The sequence below is a fragment of the Neophocaena asiaeorientalis genome, unplaced genomic scaffold, assembly GCF_003031525.2.
Source record: "Neophocaena asiaeorientalis asiaeorientalis breed wild unplaced genomic scaffold, Neophocaena_asiaeorientalis_V1.1 scaffold504, whole genome shotgun sequence".
NCBI lineage: Eukaryota > Metazoa > Chordata > Mammalia > Artiodactyla > Phocoenidae > Neophocaena > Neophocaena asiaeorientalis.
This window is the reverse complement of record NW_020174438.1, coordinates 2,714,022-2,732,868: the sequence shown is the minus strand read 5'-3', so window position 1 is coordinate 2,732,868 and position 18,847 is coordinate 2,714,022. Positions and strand designations below refer to the sequence as shown.

At 50.5% G+C, this 18,847-nt stretch overlaps 1 protein-coding gene across 8 annotated transcripts in view; it reads left to right on the top strand.

Annotated features, from left to right (window-relative positions):
- MICAL2 (microtubule associated monooxygenase, calponin and LIM domain containing 2) overlaps positions 1-18,847 on the top strand; it is a 219,578-nt gene that overhangs the window by 106,749 nt on the left and 93,982 nt on the right. For all 8 annotated transcript variants that reach the window (XR_003004813.1, XM_024757127.1, XM_024757126.1 and 5 more), the window contains 7 exons: positions 759-885; positions 1,531-1,621; positions 2,762-2,909; positions 3,965-4,164; positions 4,552-4,658; positions 12,014-12,082; positions 14,973-15,116. Coding sequence is in view for 7 of the 8 variants with exons in the window: in XM_024757127.1 (XP_024612895.1) it covers positions 759-885; positions 1,531-1,621; positions 2,762-2,909; positions 3,965-4,164; positions 4,552-4,658; positions 12,014-12,082; positions 14,973-15,116 (886 nt within the window). In the remaining variant the exon portion in view is untranslated. The remainder of the gene's footprint in view (positions 1-758; positions 886-1,530; positions 1,622-2,761; positions 2,910-3,964; positions 4,165-4,551; positions 4,659-12,013; positions 12,083-14,972; positions 15,117-18,847) is intronic.

Sequence of the window (18,847 nt, the reverse complement as noted above, 5' to 3'; positions counted from 1 at the left end):
CCTCTGCCCCCTCTCATCTGCCTTCCCACATGTGGCCTGATTACATCATTGGGGTCCCCAAGGAAGCGTTCCCTGTCATGATCTCCCTCCCCCAGTGACTTTCCGTGGGGGCCAGGCCCTTAAGCCCTGGATGCCAAAGAGAAATCTTCAGGGCGGCCCTGAAGTTGGGGTTCTTGGCATTGCTGGGACACTGAGGAACCAGAAGAGGTTTAGGGGAAGCTTCCATTGCAGCACTGAGTCCCACTCTGTTGGGGGCTGGGTGCTCTCACCTCCCAGGCCTCTTCTGCTGCTGAGATCCCGGGCTTCCTCCCAGACTCCTGCTGCTGGCCACGTGGCTGTGACAGCTGGTGGACCAGGATAAGTCAGGGCTGGCGGGTGTGGACGGTCCCCTGCTGGTCTTGGGTGTGGAGACCTGTGGTCATGGGGGACCAGCCACAGGAGGCAGGGTGGCTGAGTGGCAGTTATAGCAAAACCGCAGGTCTCTGACCTGCCAGCTCTGAGTCCCTGCCCTCTGCCCTGGGGAGGAGGCCAGCCTCACCATCTCCCAGGGTCCCTCCTGCTTCCCCTTGACCGTGTTGACCCTCCCCCGCTTTGCAGATCTCGAGAACCAGGAGGGCCAGGCATTGCTGGGAAGGGTTATGCAAACACAGATCTAAGAAGCTCTTGGGAGCAGGGGAAGGCGGGTGGAGGGGAGGAGTGGAGAGAAGGCGGGAGGCTGCAAGAGCAGTCCTTGACCTCTCTGCTCTGCCTTCCTCCAGAGAAAGTCTTTACCGACTGTTACCTCAAACGACCCCAGAGAACATCAACAAGAACTTTGAGCAGTACACATTGGACCCGGGGACGCGGTACCCAAACCTCAACTCAAACTGCGTCAGGCCCCATCAGGTAAGGCCTTGCCTGGAGTCCTGTGTGGGTCACCAGCCACTGAGCGGTGAGAAGTGGGGGGTCACCTAAAATCTTGGCACATCCTTGGGACCCATTGCCTCTTGGCCCAAAGGTTGAGGCCAATTCCTCTCTCTGGGAAAGCCACAGAGTAAAGTAGAGTCAGCATCTCTCTAGCCAACAGGAGAGAACTAGAACACATGTAAGTGTGTGTCCACATATGTACCTGTATTTACGTATGTTTATTTGTCACTGAGCATATGCATTGCTGAGCATACCTCTCTCAAATAATCTGCTTGATCAAATATCAAGTTCTTTCCATCCGAGGTCCTAGAGTCTATTTTTTCTCCCATCGACTTAAGAGTCACACAAGCTCTGACCTCTTCAGTCAATAGCACAAAGAATGGTGTGAATTTTAAAAATCAGCCAATTACATATATTCACACTTGAGTTCCCCCACGTTTGGGTGGATGACAGATCCACTTCTGTCTCAAGTTGCTGGTTCCCTTGCTGAAGGTCATGTCCTTCGGCGAGAGAGGAAAAGGGCAGCCAGTGTTGATGAGAGGGTGGGGTGGGTTCAGCGGCCCTGCAACGACTAGGGTTTGGGGGAAAACTAGCAGACAGCTGTGTGTCCTCTCTCGCTCCTAGGTGAAGCATTTGTACATCACTAAAGAGTTGCACCAGTGCCCTCTTGAGAGGCTGGGCTCAGTGAGGAGATCTGTCGGCCTCTCCAGGCGGGGTAAGTGGCCCTCCTGGGACCCCAGCTTTGCAGGGAGGAGACCTGCTGGGTGGCCACTGGGGCACAGGCCCTGCAGCCAGCCTGGCTCTGATCCAGTGGCCTGCATGACCTTGGCCAGGTGCCTCTGCTCTCTGCACTTCAGTTTCCTCATCCGTAAAACCGGGACAAAGACAGTACCAAACACAGGATCACTGAGTGGGTTAGAGACGAGCGCTTGACACATTAAAGTGAACCGGACTGACTTCCCTGGGACTTGCTTTTCTTATCCTGTTGTTTCCAGTATGAGAAGTCTTGTCTCCCCAGCTAGATAACAAGCTCCATGTGCTTCACTCTTTTCTTGGGCTTCCAGGGCCTGGCACAGTGCTGTGCACAGGCTGGTGCTCAGTGTGGAGGGAAGGGGTGATGAAATGACCAGCTTCCCAGCGTCCACCCGGCTGTGCTCAGGTCACCATCCTGCTTAAAGACACACCTGGCTTCCACTGCCTGCCCAGACCTTGCATCCTGCCCGCCATCGGGCAAACTCAGCCTCACCAGCCACCCCTCCCTGCCTTCCACACCCACACGCCCTGCTGCTGCCGGCCTTTAATAAACCATGTCACATAACATAGCAGGTTTCTCTAGATTCTTTGCCACGGCACAGTCCTTTCTGTTTTCCTGGAGATCTCCTTCTGTCCTAGACACTCTTCTAGAAGCAGTCAAATGCACTTCCTCCATGACCCTTTCTTTGGCGAGTTCCCCTGCCCTGGTAGACTCTGGCAAGCCCACTCATGTGCTCCCCTGGCATTGGGTTTCTCTGTTATTGTCACCCACTTCTGTGTCTGTCTTCCCCACAAGATGAGCATGCTGTTGGCAGAGTCCACGTCACCCTCACCTCTGTGTTCCTAGCCTCTAACCAGGACCTGGCCAGAGGGTGTCTCAGGAACTCTTTCCTGCAGGAGAGCATGCTTCCTGTCCCAACATCCTGCCCTCCTGCATGCTCTCGACAGGACCCCCTCAGGAGGCTGCAGCTGTGCCCACAGCCCCTGTCTCAGTGCTGTTCCTCCTGGTCCCCACCCGTGGTGGCCGACAGAGCAGGTCCCCAGGGGAGCTGCTGAGATTTCTGTAGAGCGCTTCACCACTGTCCATCTCCTCTTGCTGCAGAGTCAGACATCCGGCCCAGCAAGCTCTTAACCTGGTGCCAGCAGCAGACCAAGGGCTACCAGCATGTCAACGTCACAGACCTGACCACGTCCTGGCGAAGTGGCCTGGCCCTGTGTGCCATTATCCACCGCTTCCGGCCTGAGCTGATGTGAGTTTGGGGCTCAGCTGGACCTGGCAAGCCCCTCATGGCCCAAGGGGACCCTGGAGACAAGGGAGACCAGGGCTGTTCTAGATACGAATCTTCAGCACGTAGATCAGTATTTCTCTTTGCATACTTTGAATTTGTATTTTTTCTTTGGCTTGTTCTTTTCCCTTTGCACTGATTATTCTGCCAGCAACTTGTTGGATCTGCGTTCCTTCTGTGTAAGGAGCAGAATGACTCAGGCTCGGTAACTGATTGCACTCATACACCAAACCCCTTTCATTTGGGAAATTTGAGTGTTCACACCTTGGAGCCCTACCCTCAAGAGAGGACTTATGGGCAAGATGTAATTCTGGGGACCAGCTTGAGGGTTTTACAGCCAAAAGAATTAGATTTGTGACCCAGATCTGTTAGCTGTATACTGTTGGGCAAGCCCCTCATCTTCTCTGAGTTTGCCGTCTTCATCTATAAATCAGGAATAATGGCAGGGTCATTAGGAAGATTGGATTCTGTTTGTGGAAATGCTTTGTGATGTTGAAAGCACAATGCATCTATTATGTTGTGTTTAAATCAACTGCAGTGTAACCTCACACCCAGGAGCAAATCCATCCAGAAGGCTGGATGGAAACCTAGTAAAGTTTATCAATTGGTAACTTTAGGAAATGAGGTTGCCTTGAGAAGGGGATGAGGCTCTCACCTCTTACTTTATATAACTTGATTCTTTTATTTACAAGAAGCCCATATCACTTTTGTAATTAAAAGGAAAAGAACGAATGGGAACTATTGAAAAGTAAAGTAGTTCATAAATTTTCCAATTATTTTCTGATTTTTTTCATCCCAGGTAGCAGATGACATTTTCATAGCCCAGATCTGATTGGTTCCACCCTGAGTGAGGACAGGGTTAGCGTCTTCTGGCTGAGCCCCCCTGAGGGGTGGGGGGTAGCGGTGGAGGGATTGGAGCAAGGGCATTGTCACTTGCAGTGCTCCTTATGGCTAAGTGTGCTCAGCTCTTCAACCCTCTGCATCCTCTCCGAAAACTTCACCTTGTTCTGATTCTCCAGCAACTTTGACTCTTTGAATGAAGATGACACTGTGGAGAACAACCAGCTGGCATTTGACGTGGCTGAGCGTGAGTTTGGCATCCCCCCAGTGACCACGGGCAAAGAGATGGCCTCAGCCCCGCAGCCCGACAAGCTCAGCATGGTCATGTACCTCTCCAAGTTCTATGAGCTCTTCCGGGGCACCCCGCTGAGGCCCGTGGGTAAGGACCTGCTTTCAGGATGAGGCTTTGCCAGCCCCTGAGCCGTCTCTGCCCTGTGCCCACATCTGGCTGCTCTTCACACTGATGTCCTCTGTTCTGGGGCTGACCCCTGCCCTCCCTTTGCCTTTGAGGGTGGACCTCACGGACCCAGAACCATGTATGTAAGTGGGTCCTGTGTGGCAGGTGCCACATGGGGCTGGCCTGCATCTGCCCTTGTCACCGGGAGATCACTGACAGAGTGGCACCAGCCCTCTGTGCAGGCCACTGACAGCTTCAGTTGGGGGTGAGGGAATTATTTTGGAGGGGCCTTGTCTCAGTGACACCCCGTGAGCTCTGGGGGAGCAGTGGAAGGATCTGGATCTCAGTCTTACTTTTATTTCCTAACAGATGCTTGGCGCAAAAACTACGGAGAGAACGCTGACCTTGGCATGGCCAAATCATCCATTTCTCATAACTATCTCAACCTCACGTTTCCAAGGAAGAGAACTCCACGAGTAAGTTTCGGCCTGGGTTTGTTTAATTTCTTCTTACACGTGGATGGGTGAGGGGAAGGGAGATGCCACGTGCTGGGTCTGTTTATGCTGATAAATTACCCAGATCGAGTGCTCAGGAAGATATGAGTAGAACTCAGTCAAGTTCCCCTGCACCATGTAGCCAGCTTCAGTGCCTTCAACGTGGTTATAGAAAGGGCAGGGTAGAGAGCAAAGAGGACATGCTGGTGAGTATTTTTAAAAGTCAGTCAGATTAACTCTGCCTCCTAAGCAGGGAGATGGACACGATATCTCACTTTGTTAAGCAATTTAGATCAAGAACACGACGGCCATTTAGTAGCAGAAGTGGATGATGAGGCTACATTTACATATTCTGTTCCATTCATTTTTTTTATTCATTCATTCAACAATGTTTACTGGGCCCTGTTCATGCCAACTTTAAGGCTGAGTGTTTTGTTTGTTTTTGATGAGGGGAGCAAGTATACAGAGGTGAGTAATATATGGACCTTGCCTTTGAGGAGCTCAGAACCTAATAAAGAGATTCCCAAATTTTCCCAACTTATGGCACCTTTAGTGTCTTAGTAATTTTTTTTCACACTGCCCCCAGATCAAAAGAAATGCCTGAAATTTTCGTTTGTTAAGTAGTTATATCCAAATAACTTGGTAGGGGAATTTTGCAAGGTGTGTGACAGACATCACCATGCTTCCCTAGAAAATCTAAGCTATCCTGCGGCTCCTCTCTGAGTTCACTCTGGTGCCACAGGGTGCCTTGGTACGCAGTTTGGAAACCACAGGCCTAACGAGAAATTACAGGGTAATATGAATGACGACATCTCCATGGAAGGTATAATACAAGTTGCCTTGCTTGATGTGCTCATTTTACAGATAAAAAGTGGAGGCCCAGAGATGTTAGGCTGCAGGGGCTCGCACAGAGCTTGCCTTCCCTCCACTGACTCGGCAGAGGGCTGCAGGCCTCTGCGTGCGTCTCAGTGTCTCTGGGTTGCCACAGGCTCTTAACCACTGGCCAGTCATGCCTTGTCCTGCCAACCCCTCTGCCCAGGGTGGGGCTGGGGCCCCATGGCCTCCTTTCTTTCCCTGGGCTATGTGATCAGTGGTCACTTTTTCCCCTGAGGGCTGTGCTCCCTGGAAGGCAGCAGCGGTTGTGCTGACTCTAGGAACTGGGTACTTAGTGCTCTACACGCCCTGTCTCTAGGAAGGGACAGGCTCGGGGGCTGGGGAGGGCAGGTGTGCGGGTCAGCTCGGGTGTAAGCAGAGCAGCTGAAAGGCTGAGCTGCACGCCACTGCCCTGTGCCCCTCTGCTCCCCGAGCTGCCCCACTCAGAGCCTCTGTGGGAGATGCCGTGACCCACCGTAGGTCACACTGAGCGAAAGCTGTCTTCCGGAGCCCAGTCGTCGGCTTGCCCCACCTCAGCCCAGCTGCTTTTCCTCTGATGACCGAGGACCCCTGCTTTGGGCTACTCCATCCCAGGCAAGCCAGTGCAGCCTTTCTGGAAGCTCTCTGAGCCAAACATTTATCACTTTTCTCCATTCACCCACTTTCCTTCCACCACTTAGCCCACAGCTGGGAACTGGAGAGGCATGTTTAAACCTTTCACTCACTACACCTCTGTTTACAGAGTGACTGAAGTGAAACAGCCTGGCCAGCTCTGGCTCAGGAGGTGGGAATGGTCAAAAGTCAGCCGTCAGCCAGGCCCTCCAGGCCCTCTGAGGGCGCCGGAGCGGCACTCCACTTTGTCCTGGCTCTGCTAGCAAATGCAGCGGGGATGCGTGGGCTCTGCCCGGCCCAGCCCTGGCTGACTTTGGCCCACGTCCAGTCTCCTCCAGGGTGTGCTCCTTGGCTGCGCATCTTGAGAGCGGCTAAAATCCACAGATCTGATTCCCTCCCATGGCCCCAGTTAATGTCTAAAGTTTGCCCTGCTTCTCGGATAGGTAGAGAGGTTAGGTCATTGAAGTAAGTGCCTGGTGTGGGCATTAGTTGTCCCACCCTTTTTCCTCAAACTGGTGGGTTGGTGGGTTTGCAGGGCCACTGGGTCATATTCTGCCCTGGCACTAAAACACCCCAGCATATACTGTCCACCACTCAACGCCAGTGCAATGGTCCGACCACGTGCAAAGTACCTTCTCCCCTTTCTATAATGTGTCTTCTTCTTATATCTGGATCCTTTTTTGGTCTGGAGAAATCTGTTTGCAATGCTCTTTGGTCTCAACATGTCTCATGACCAAAGAGTACTGAGTCCACTCCAGGTTGCCCCTGGACACGCACAGAGGAGGTCTGCACAGGAGACTGGAAACTGCACACATACACGGGGCTCCCCCGCAGTTATACAAGAAGATGTCAATGCAATTAGACACGCAGTTTTCACTGCCCTGGTTCACGTGCCCCTACGGACTGGAGATGCAGGCTAGGCTGCGCTTGCATGATTTTGTACACCAGAGCTCAGACACACGATCTGTATGTACAGGTGCATCTGTATTTGACCTCGCCCCCTCCTCTCGTCCCTCCATTCCCCTCCTTCCCCCCTCACTGACTTCAGAGGACCATCTTGATGCGGGGATTGAGCAGCCCACCTTTGTTCACATGTGGCCTCTTAATCTGAAGAGGGCTCATTGTTTCTCTCCTGAGCCAGTCTTACAGTCTCTCTCCCTCCTGGTTTTTGATGTTGGTGTTAAATTCTTCTTTCCTCCCTAATCTTATTTTCCTGATAACATCCAAACTCCAGCAAAAGAGAACAACTTTGGGCAAAATTGAAGGCTCTTCCTCCATCCAGAAACTTGTTTATTTTAGAGAGAATGACTTTCCCATTCCACGCCAAGGGGGTCGTACCTCTGGAGAGTGGTAACCTACTGGGGTTGGTTATCTCTGAAGACTGGATGGCCCACGCCTGGGGAGGAGGAGAAGAGCTTAGGGATTCTGTTTTCCTCTTAAAGAAAAGCCCTTGGTCTGCTGCAGATCTGCCTCTGTCCCAGTCAGCAGCTAGAAGCCTTGTAGCATGGGACAGTTCCTAGAGACTCCAAAGCTCTTGTCACCAGGCTCACAGGTGACATCTGAACACACATATGTGGTCTCTGTCTCCTGTGTGTGCATGTGAGTGCATGCACACACACACACACACGCTACCTGTGCTCACCTCGTCTTACCACACGTGGGTAATGCCTAGATTTTTGTCCACTTCAGTTATGACACATATTATATTACATACATAGTTGAGGTGCCTGATCTTTGTTTTCCCCATTCTGGGCCCATTCCTTGAGGGACAACACAACACAGAAGTTGTCATTTGTCCCTGGAAAGCCCATCCTAGAAGACAGGTGGGTGGCCCCAGGATTTATCCTGCTCGGCTGGCTGATTCTGATCCAAGTCCTCGTCTAGCGCTGACCCTGGTGGTTTGGGGTTCACAAAGCATGACTCAGATCAGTGTCTGGTCTGAGCTGGAGGGTCCCCCTCCCAGCTCTTCTCCTTGACCCTCCTTCACAGATACTTTCCAAAGATCCAGGAGCAGTTATGTAAGAAAGTGCTTCCTCCATTCAACACAGATTTACCGAGTCCCCGTATTATGCTGAGTTCTCAGTGCTGGGGGCGCAGCAGTGAACAAAGAGGGCCAAGGTCTCTGCTGGAGGGAGCTGACCTTCCAGTGTGACTTCCTAAGTTCCTCTCACTCCCCTTCTCCAGCTCTTTTCACAGAGCCACCCACCCAGCAGCCAAAACTCCCACTAGGGTTCTCGTACTTCTCAGTACGAGTCTTCAGAGACTTGCAGACGGCTTAGGGAGTCAGCCCAGTTACTGATGCTGCCTGGGTCAGTTAGCACAGGGCTTAAGCAACGTGCCCGCCCCCATCCCACCCTGGGTGCCCGCCCCCATCCCACCCTGGGCACCTGTGGTCTGCAGGTCGCTGCTGAGGGTGATCGCTCTCCTGTTCTCTGTGTAACTGCAGCCTGGGATTCTGCACTGACTTATAGAATGGGGATGTAAGCTGAAGCCCAGATGACAAATACGTATTTGGGTCTGGTGGGGATTCAGCACGTGTTCAAACCTCTCAAATTTCCTCAGCTTGTCTGCAAAATATTGTAATAACATAAACATTGCATTGCTGTGAAGACAACGTTGAACAAGTGTGAGCTGCAGGTCTGAGCTCCTTCTCTGGCACATGGAAGGGGCTCTGTAAATGATGGTCCCCATCCCATACTGACTAAATGAAGATGCTCGTTTTCTGAAAACGGTAAAACTAGTTGGGTTGACCACTGGCTTCCGTACTGCAACCATGATGGATCCAGCATTTTACAGTGTCATAGCGCATTTGCTCCTCTTGTTACATTTTGAGGAAGGCAGGGGACATGTTCTCATCCCAGTTTTAGAGATGGGGAAACTTGGTCTTAGGGAGATTATAATGCAGTGCCATATAGGTGGTAAATGTCAAAGCCAGAACTAGAATTCAGACTTTCTAATTCTGTGAATAGCACTAACCTAACTTAAAATGTCTAACACTTATATAGCACTTCAGAGGAGAAGAAGTGTCTTATATACATGAATTTGTTCATCCTTACAATAACTTACTTATGAGCTAGATAGTATAGTATCTTAGAAGTGAGGAAACTAAAGTCAGAAGAGTTGGGTGATTTTCCTAAGGTCACTTAGCCGGGAAGTAATTCGTGTCAGAACTCGATCCCATGGCTCCATACTGCTCCGCCATTGAAGGGAAGAGCTCTCTTGCCAGTGTCACTGACCATCTTTCTAAATATCATGGTGGCCAGTATACTCTCAGGACACTGCCTACAATGGCCAACCTCTCTTCCTATGACCTGGATCTGAATTTCTCCACCAGCTAACTAAATATAAAGTTGGGGCTAAAATCACCTTAAGTCAGGCAGTATGGGAACGTGATTATCTTGTGCTGATCAAATAAATGATGAGATTGGTAGACATATGTCTTTGATTTTTTTTTTAATGGAGAACACCAAGTAGTTTATAATGAATGCCTTTTGGTATATAGAATCTTTCAAATCATTGGGAAATAATGACAAGAAAGTATCTTAGGGTGAAAGGGCAGGAAAAATTAATAAGAAAGTGAGTTATTTGTTTATTCTCATACTCTCTCGGGGCACAATAAGTATTTTCTTCCCCCTTGCACCCCAGTTCTCTACAGTGCTAAGCAGAGACCAAAGAGAGGGCGTTACGGAAACATTTTTGGCTCCCCAATAGTGATATACAGATAAGAAAAAAATTAGATAAATCTCTAGATTTGTGTTTTCTCAAGCTTTTTGTTTTAACCTAGCTCTTATCTGAGAATCAGTGCTTCCATGATAAATCCATAAGGAAGAACAGAGACCCTTTGTATTTGTATGTTGCTAACCATATAGACTGCATTTTATTGTCGCAGGGGTCTGGCTGAATCAGAGGAGCTGATGTTGCCCCACCCACTTCCTTTCACCCCTCCCCCCAAGGATTTGGGGGTCTTCTTAGGCGCTGCTGCTGGGTACCCTCCCCCCAGGAGTGTTTTCTGTGAGCCTGCGGCTAACGTACTGAGTTTGGATCCAGGCAGGCTCAGTTGGACCAGTCACAGCCAGGGCTGCTGAATGCAAGAGAGTAAGATGTGTTGCTCTTTGAGGGAAAAGCCAAGTCCTCATTTAAGATGGAAACAAGAAGAACAACAGAAACCCCTAAGACGATGCATGAAGTGTTCTTGTTGGGAGGAAACCCTGTACTTTCACAGGCTCGTCTCCGGGCCAGTGCAGGGCTCACAGGCCGTGGAGCCAGGCACCCAGACAGCCTGGGCCTCTAGGACCCGATGCTGTAAATAAGGTCATCTGTTTCTCTTGGTGTTTGCCCAGACATTTGGGTTGAAATCATTTCCATTCACAGAATAATGATTTATTAGAAGCTGAGGAAAATGTTGAAGGGAAGGCGAGGCCCTTTGATCTGTTGTTTTATGCTGCCTGAGCAAGGGAAGGGTCACATTTTTGAACAAATATCAGTGACTAAACTGTAGTTAATTTTGTCTTAAACATTTTTTAAGGTGCTGGTAAATAGGAGGAGGGGCGGGGTGATGGGGAGTGTAAGTGCAGGGGAGCGGGTGCTTGCCTGTGGAAGTAAGTTGAGTACACACTAGACTGCGTGCTGGGGGCTTTGAACATCACTGTTGATTTAGAACAACCAGGAGGTGAAGGATCCTCTGTGATGGGGCAAGGTGAGAATGTGTGGGGCTGACTGGGCAGCATGCCTGGGTTTGAGAGGAGAGGGTAGCCAGCAGCCCTTTCAGCTGCATCCAGTGTGGAACAAAGGCTGGGATTTAATCTGGCCCTGCTATGGAGGGCCCCGCTGAGGGTGTCGGAGGCTCCCCCAGGGAGGGACACGCATAGTCGGCGGGGACGGCTCCATGGTCCTCAGTAGGCTGGCCGTTTGGGGAAGGTCCCAGCTCGAGGTCTAACCCCGGTGTCAAGGAGAGGCTAACCCAGCAGGGTGCATGGCGAGGCACTAAATCCAGCCTGCAGCCCCACCCCAGCTCGTGGCATCAGCTCAACCTGTGCAGTCCCCCTCCTTCCCTTGAGGAGATAAGTCAGACCACAAGTGCACCCTTGGGTGGCCTTTGCAGGGGTCATGCAATGGGCTTAGGTAGGGCAGGGTTCTCTGGATTTAAATGTCCAGATTTTGGAAGAAGAAAGTAGGCTGTAAGGGGTTATCAGTGGGACAACCATGCAATTTGTTGTCTAAACCAGGATATTTTTGAAAATGAAAGGGGGCACTATTCATAATTACGCTGGGGGAAAAAGCAATACATCAAACTGTCCTGGGCAAACTGGGCTGTATGGTCACCATAGTTTTCAGGCCATATCTGATGCTACTTGGAAGTTAACATAATATCATTTACCAGTAGCTGCAATGGTGGCTTAATGGCAGGCGTAATTTGCCATCAAATTCCTGGACAGCTGATCTAAGTCCCGAGAATCCTTGCCTGTGAGGGGAGCCAGTGGCACCTCTTCGTAGGAGGTGATCTCCACGGGGCAGCATCAGCAGGCCCAGCTGTGACCACTCTGAGTCCAAGGTCATTGACAAGGAGACAATCCCTGCCCATGTCACAGGGATTCTTTGTGCTTTGGAATGTTTTGACATGATTTTGGGGGCTGTGTTCCCACCCCCTTCTGACAGAACCCCTGGCTCCCGAGGTTGGGGAAGGCTCCCTCCTCTGTGCCTGAACAGAGCCGAAAGCCTGTGTCACGGTGCAGGGTAATTTCTGCCCATCTGTTTCCTGGGCCAGCAGCTGTGGCGGGCAGGGCTGGATCCCCAGTGCTGGCATCGCAGCCCTTGACAGCCCTGAGCTCACCATGCTTTCCTGGCCATCACAGGTGGACAGCCGAACCGAAGAGAATGACATGAGCAAGCGGAGGCGGAAAGGCTTCAACAACCTGGACGAGGTGCGTGTGCTCAGTGTCGGTTTACACAAAGCCCGTTTCCCGACAGCCAGTGGCCACAGCCCGCCCTCCTGACCATGGCAGTCGCCCTGCCCTTCTTTCTTTCCTCTCTCATGAACTACTGGGTTCCAAGCTTGGCTTGATGGGAAAAAAGTTGGGTCTGGTCACTAGCTATGTCACCCTCCCAGGGTGTGGCTTATATCTGTAAAACACAGATGATGCATTTGCAATGGATGACATTTTGCAGAATTTTTAAAGATTAAGTAAGAGGACGTGTATAACATGCCAGTCATGGTCTTTGGCACCTAGGGTAATCAAGATATAATCACTATTAATAGTAAGTAGTAAAGAGGCACCAGCAGTCCCACTTTTCTCCCAGTCCTAGTTTCTACCTTTTGTGTTTTCTGTAAAGCAGATGTCCCAGCACCCACAAATGCCACCTTCTGGTGAGAGAAGAAAGTTTCAGGCTACTTTGTCAAAGCCAAGCATGAGTCTCTCTCCTGCTACTAAAAAATTGATCAGAAAAAGAGTATCAGTTCTTGCTTCCCCAGGCAGCTCTGTAAAGAGACCTGAGATATATAGCTCATTCCAAAAAGCCATTCTAATTCCACAAAAGCAAGCTTAGATACTGTCTGTGAACTGTAGGATATCAGCTTTAGCTAGCCTACTGGCTGATACCAAAATGATGACATAGAAGCAAGGGAGATCATTTGTAGGATGCATTCATACTTCATTTATAGGACTTAGAAAGAAACTTCTTTTATCTTATATGGTTGAAGAACTGCTGCTCTTGGCTCTGGCATGAGCAAGAAGCCAGTGAACAGGGAGACAGTTGAGAGGAAGAAGCCGTGGCTGATGAACTGGGCTGGAGAAGCATCCCATTCCCCAGTTACGGGTATTGGCTCTGCCTTAAGTGCCTGTGATTCGCTCCCGCCTCCTCCCAAGAAGCTTCCCTTGGATACATTTTATCCCCGCGGGGAAGACTTCTCCTGCCTTTCATCTGTGGCTTATTTGAGGGGGTGTTTGTGCTGTTTCTGTTGTTGGCAGCACAAGATGTAGAGTGTGGGAAGAAATCTGGTTGCACCTGCCCCTTCTGAAATGGCTCTGTTTTCTGGGCCAGCTGTTTTGCTTAAGTCAGATTTAACCAAGCAATGGTTCTCTCTAAATTCTTGCTACTCATAAAGTGTGGGCCAAGAACAAGGGCACCAGTATCACCTGGCAGCTGGTTAGAAATGCGGACTCTCAGGGCCTACCCCAGACCTCTTGAATCCAAATCTGGTTTTGAAGGAGACCCCCCAGTGATTCACATGCACATGAATGTCTGCAAAGGGCCGCTCTGCACGACCCACTGTCCTGGCCTACTTTGGCCTGTACAAACAGTGACCAGCCTAGTAAACTTGCCCTATTCACACTCAAGCCTGGATTGCTATGCAGAGTTACAGTTCTCACTTTGAAGTAGGGAGTGACTCTTTGGCTTGTGTTTGTCCAACTCTTCAGAGTGGCTGTGCATACAAGGTTTCCCGTGGGGCTGCTACTCTTAGGGAATCTTAAAAAAAACCCAAAAAACAGTTGACTACAGCTTGCCTCTTCCCATGAATTTCTTCTAAGTGAACATATCTTTGTTTTGAGAACATCTGTTCCTGGGAGGGAAATTCATTGTCTCCTCAGGAAAACTGACTACCCTCTGGAAGTGACAATGCCATTTGTATTTCTGAGGCTGATGGGAGCAGATCTATGGTACCGGGGAACAGACATTCACTGGATACCCATCATTTTTAAAGTTTTATTTTAGCAGATGAGCTAAGAAAATCTTACATAGGATTCCATTTCATAAAACAGCATAACCAACTGGTCACGGTCAACATCTAAACAGTCACAAGTCGTGTCGATATCACGTGTCCCGAAACAAAGCAATGAGAAGGGCCCTTCATCTCCATTACATCCTTCTCCAAAATCCCTAACTCTGGGCTAATCATGAGCAAACATCAGCCCGACCCAGATGGAGGGACTTTGCACAAAATAGCTGACCAGTCCCCTTCAGAACTGTCAAGGTCATGAAAGACAGAGAAAGATGGAGAAACCATTACAGATGGGAGGAGGCTGAGGAGGCATGATGACTAAATGCAGTGTGGGATCCTGGATTATGTCCTGGAACCTAAAAGGACATTAGTGGGAAACTGGCCCGATCTGAATCAAGTCTATAGTTCTGTTAATGGTATTGTGCCGGTGTTAATTTCTTAGTTTTGATAATAGTGTCATAATTATTCCAGATGTTAACGTTAGGTGCAGCTGGGTCTACGGTACGCAGGAACTATCTGTGCTGTCTTTGTAAGTTTTCTGTCAATCTAAAATTATCTCAAATGTTTTTTTTTTAAAGATAGCAACAACAGAGCAGGACTCGTTGCCATTGGGAGTGGGGCGCAGAGGAGAGAAGGGAAGCCCAGAGCCTGTGCCTTGCCTCACTGACATCCCCTCTTGCTTCCTTCACCCCCCAATTCTTCACCCTTTGTCAGCCACATGATATATTTTGAAAACTATTCCGCTCATCATTTCATTATTATATTTGACTTTTTCAACAGTCACATGAAGGTGGGTTACTGCTCACATTTTACAGGTTAGGAAACTTCAGAGAAGTAAATTGCCAAGGTCACTGGGCTGGGAGGTGAAAGAGTCAGAATTCAAACACTAAGTGTCTGGCTCCCAAGCCTAGCTGTGCCTGTCTTTGAGAAGACGCGTCCCACCTGTGAGCATTGCCTCCTGCTTTTGCCTCACTTCCTCAGACCACAGAGGGTGCCCTTCTTCAGGAAACTGTCCTTGTCGTGAGCCCCCAGGCCCCCTCCTTGATACCTGGGTTCCAGAACCAACAACAAATGCATTGATTTGGCTTTTGCAGCCTTCAGCCTTTCCTAGCCAGAGCTTGGGCTCCAATCAAGAGGGCTGTAAAGAAGGTGGAAATCAGAACAAAGTCAAGTCCATGGCAAGTCAGCTGCTGGCCAAGTTCGAGGAGAACTCTCGGAACCCCTCACTCCTGAGGCAGGTGAGTCCTGTCAGATGTTCACTGACCCTGCCTACCTGGTGAACAGAACCCTCTGAGAAGCCAGCAGAAATGTCAGGCTAGCACTGGATTTCAGGTGTGCCAGCCAGACCTGGCTCAAAAGGAGTCTCAGGCTTCTTCTAGATCTGGAGTCAGACTTTTCTAAAAGGGGCTGGAGAGCAAATATTTTAAACTTTGGGGACCATCCAGTCTCTCTTGCAATGACTCAATTCTGCCATTATAGCATGAAAGCAGCCATGGACAATCTGTAAACAAATGCACGTGGCCATGTGCCAATAAAACCTTATTTACAAAAACAGGCAGCAGGCAGGATTTGGCCCGAGGACCGTAGTTTGCTGATGCCTATTCTGCACTGGGGAAGAAATCCTTTCCCCAATTTTGTTTTGCTTTGTAACCATGACTTGTTTTGCAGCCATCTTTGAGATGGTGCAGCTGGAGGGAGCTTTAGAGATGCTGATTGCCCAGTCCATGGTGAGAACACCCGTCCGAACCAGGGTCTTAGCTCCATAGGAATGGGGACCATAGGAATGGGGACCAACCTCGAGAGTGTCCCCTGGTGCCCCCCTCTCCTTGTTCCCTTGGGTCAGGCTGGCAGAGCTGTTGTGTCTGACCAGGGTCCATGTGAGGCTGAAGGAGGTGGGATGCTGTGGGTCAGGCTGCAGACCCGGCTGACTTCTCTTGGACTCTGACTTGGAGTCTGCACTTGGATGGTTTCATTTGCTCCCCCGAATTCCTTTGGGGCACCGCTGTCACATTACAAAAGCTTGGGACAAGGGGTTCAGTTTTTCTTTGGAGAACATCTGTCACATGACAGAATTAGGCTCCTCTCAGGAGAAGGACAAACAATTGGTTAATTCTGTTTAGAGGCAGTTATAGACATCTTCCTAGTCTTGATGTAGACCATGCCCCTCCTGGACAAACCGACCTTCCCCAGGAAGCCAGGTTTTATTATAAGGGGGCCATGTTCCTAAGACTTGTAACTGTCTGAATTGTTTTCTCAACTGTCCCTCCTGGAGGCTTGGCCCCTTGCAGCCCCCAGGTATCGATGAGGGCTCTCTTCCTTCAGAAGGACTGTAGCATCCCTTTCATCTAGTGGGCAGGAAGGACTTTGGGACTTGACACCCTAGCCTGGTATGTGCCTGCCCATTACCCCGGGTCTGAGCCAAAAGCACAGCCTCCTGGGGATTCACACATTGTCCAAGAGAAGGGGACCATGGGACTTGCTGTTTACACGGACAGAGGGCCGGGGTTCAAGTTTCCCAGCTGGGCCCAGCTTGTCAGAGCTCAGCCCAGGGCTCACTCAGCATCTGCAAACTCTCTCTCCCTGACTCTCCTCCTCTCCTCCCTCCAAGTGTCTGTCTGACTCGCCTTTTCCTTCCTATTTCCTGCGGCTGCTTTTTCGGACTCACCTTCCTCCTCCCAGGAGCACCGTGTCTCAGGGATAGGTAAGCCCATACTGCGCTCTTCCTCTGACCCTCCTGTTAACTCTCGCCGTCCCAAGCCAGAGGAGCCCGCACCCAGCCCATCACCAACTCTGAAAAGGCAGGTAGGGCTCCTTCCAGTGGATGCTGTCTTGGTGAAACCAGAGGGAACTTTGATCCAGAGGGGTGGGGTCCCTGACTGTCTCTACACCCCACATAGGGCTGATTGTAGATTCTCTGGGAAGGCAAACACAACTTGAGGTTACCACCCTTATAGGTAGGAATAACCAAGTATGCAGCATCTTAAAATACATGCCAGTCAGGGGTATCGACACCAACTACCAGGCTCTTGGTGCTTTATTTGCTTGGGGAAAAACAGACCACACCACACAGGGTATTTTGTGTGATGCCCCTGGGACACTTAGCTTATTTGCAGACCTCTTGAGTAGGCTGATTTCTAAAATCAGTGGAGAAGTGACAGTGATGGTGGAATGGGCTCAGGTGGCCAGCTGGCCGCATGCCATTGAAGGAGTAAGACTGGGATGTGGTTAGACCTCCCCTGGTGTCTGAGCAGATGAGGACCTGCCCAGTGGGCAGGGAAGCAGCCAGGAGCCATGGGCTGAGGCTTTTTCCAGCTAATATCTCTGGGTTTGGAATTTGAATAGAATCACTATTATTGACCACAGCACTCAAAAGTGCGCGGTCAGCATTAGAAATTTTGTGTTGCTTCTCGGGGAGTGGAGGTCAAAGGAGGTTAGTGTGGACATATTGCAGTGATTCTATGTCTGTGTGTGTAAGAATCATCTAGAGAGCTTTATTAAAAATAGCAATCTCGGGCTTCCCTGGTGGCGCAGTGGTTGAGAGTCTGTCTGCCGATGCAGGGGACACAGGTTCGTGCCCCGGTCCGGGAAGATCCCACATGCTGCGGAGCGGCTGGGCCCTTGCTTGAGCCATTTCAAAAAGAAAAAAAAAAAAAAAAAAAAAAAAAATCAATCTCTGGTACCCACCCCCTGACCAATTAAACCTGCATATCTGGGGGTTGGGCCCAGACTTTGGGAACCAGGGTGGTACAGGCTCTGATTCAGTGGGTCTGGAGTGTTGTTAATAACAAGACGGGGGCTTCCCTGGTGGCGCAGTGGTTGAGAGTCCGCCTCCCGATGCGGGGGACGCGGGTTCGTGCCCCTGTCCGGGAAGATCCCACATGCCGCGGAGCAGCTGGGCCCGTGAGCCATGGCCGCTGAGCCTGCGCGTCCGGAGCCTGTGCTCCGCAACTGGAGAGGCCGCAGCAGTGAGAGGCCCGCGGACCGCAAAAAAAAAAAAAAAAAAAATAATAATAACAAGACAGTATTGTTAAGGAGGATGTCAGGTGATACTGATGCAGATGGTGGAAAGTCAACACCCAAGGTTAGTTTGGAATCTGACTCAAGGTGGCATCTGGCGTGCCCTTGTCCCTGGTCCTCATGGGGATTCCTCACGGTGGCGGGGCATCCATGGGAGGGCCACAGTTGGGAAGGAAGCTTGATTTTCCTTCTCCCCCAGTTCCCCTTGGTGGTTGTCACGGGGCATGTGCTCCGAGAGCTAAAGCAAGTGTCTGCTGGCGGCGAGTGCCCGAGCAGGCCCTGGAGAGCCCGAGCCAAGTCTGACCTGCAGCTGAGTGGGCCAGAAAATCCCACCGGCCTGCCTGCCACCTGCCAGGGAGCACTGGCCCTCTCCGGGGTGCTGCGGCGGCTGCAGGAAGTGGAAGAAAAGGTTCTCCAGGTGAAAGCCTTGCTCTTTGCCCTGTCTCTGCCCTGCCTGTGTCTAGGGTGCCTTCCTTTCCTCCCCTCCCTCCTCCTGTCCAGGGCGGGTGCCGTCTCCCATCCTGCCGTGTGTGCTGAGGGCCACAAGCCCACCTGGCTGCCTCCCCGCCTCTCCCCTCACAGTGTCTGTCTCTATCTCTTTTTTCTTTCTCCTTTCTCACCTTGGCTGCAGAAAAGGGCTCAGAATTTGGCCAACAGGGAATTTCACAAAAAGAACATTAAGGAGAAGGCGGCTCACCTTGCCTCTATGTTTGGACACGGGGATTTCCCGCAGGTAAATGCGGGGCTTTCAGAGCCCCCAGGAACCCAGGTGTTGGACATCCAGGGAGGTTACTTGAATCAGTCTCTGGAGATTCATTTCTTCCTTCCTTCTCCCTCTATAGCCTGAAAAGCTATTCACTTTTTAAGTCACCAAAGGATTTGGACTGGCGTCTAAAAAAGCTCCAAATGAGAAGATTCAAAATAATTAGATAAATCATGACAAAGGGAAAAC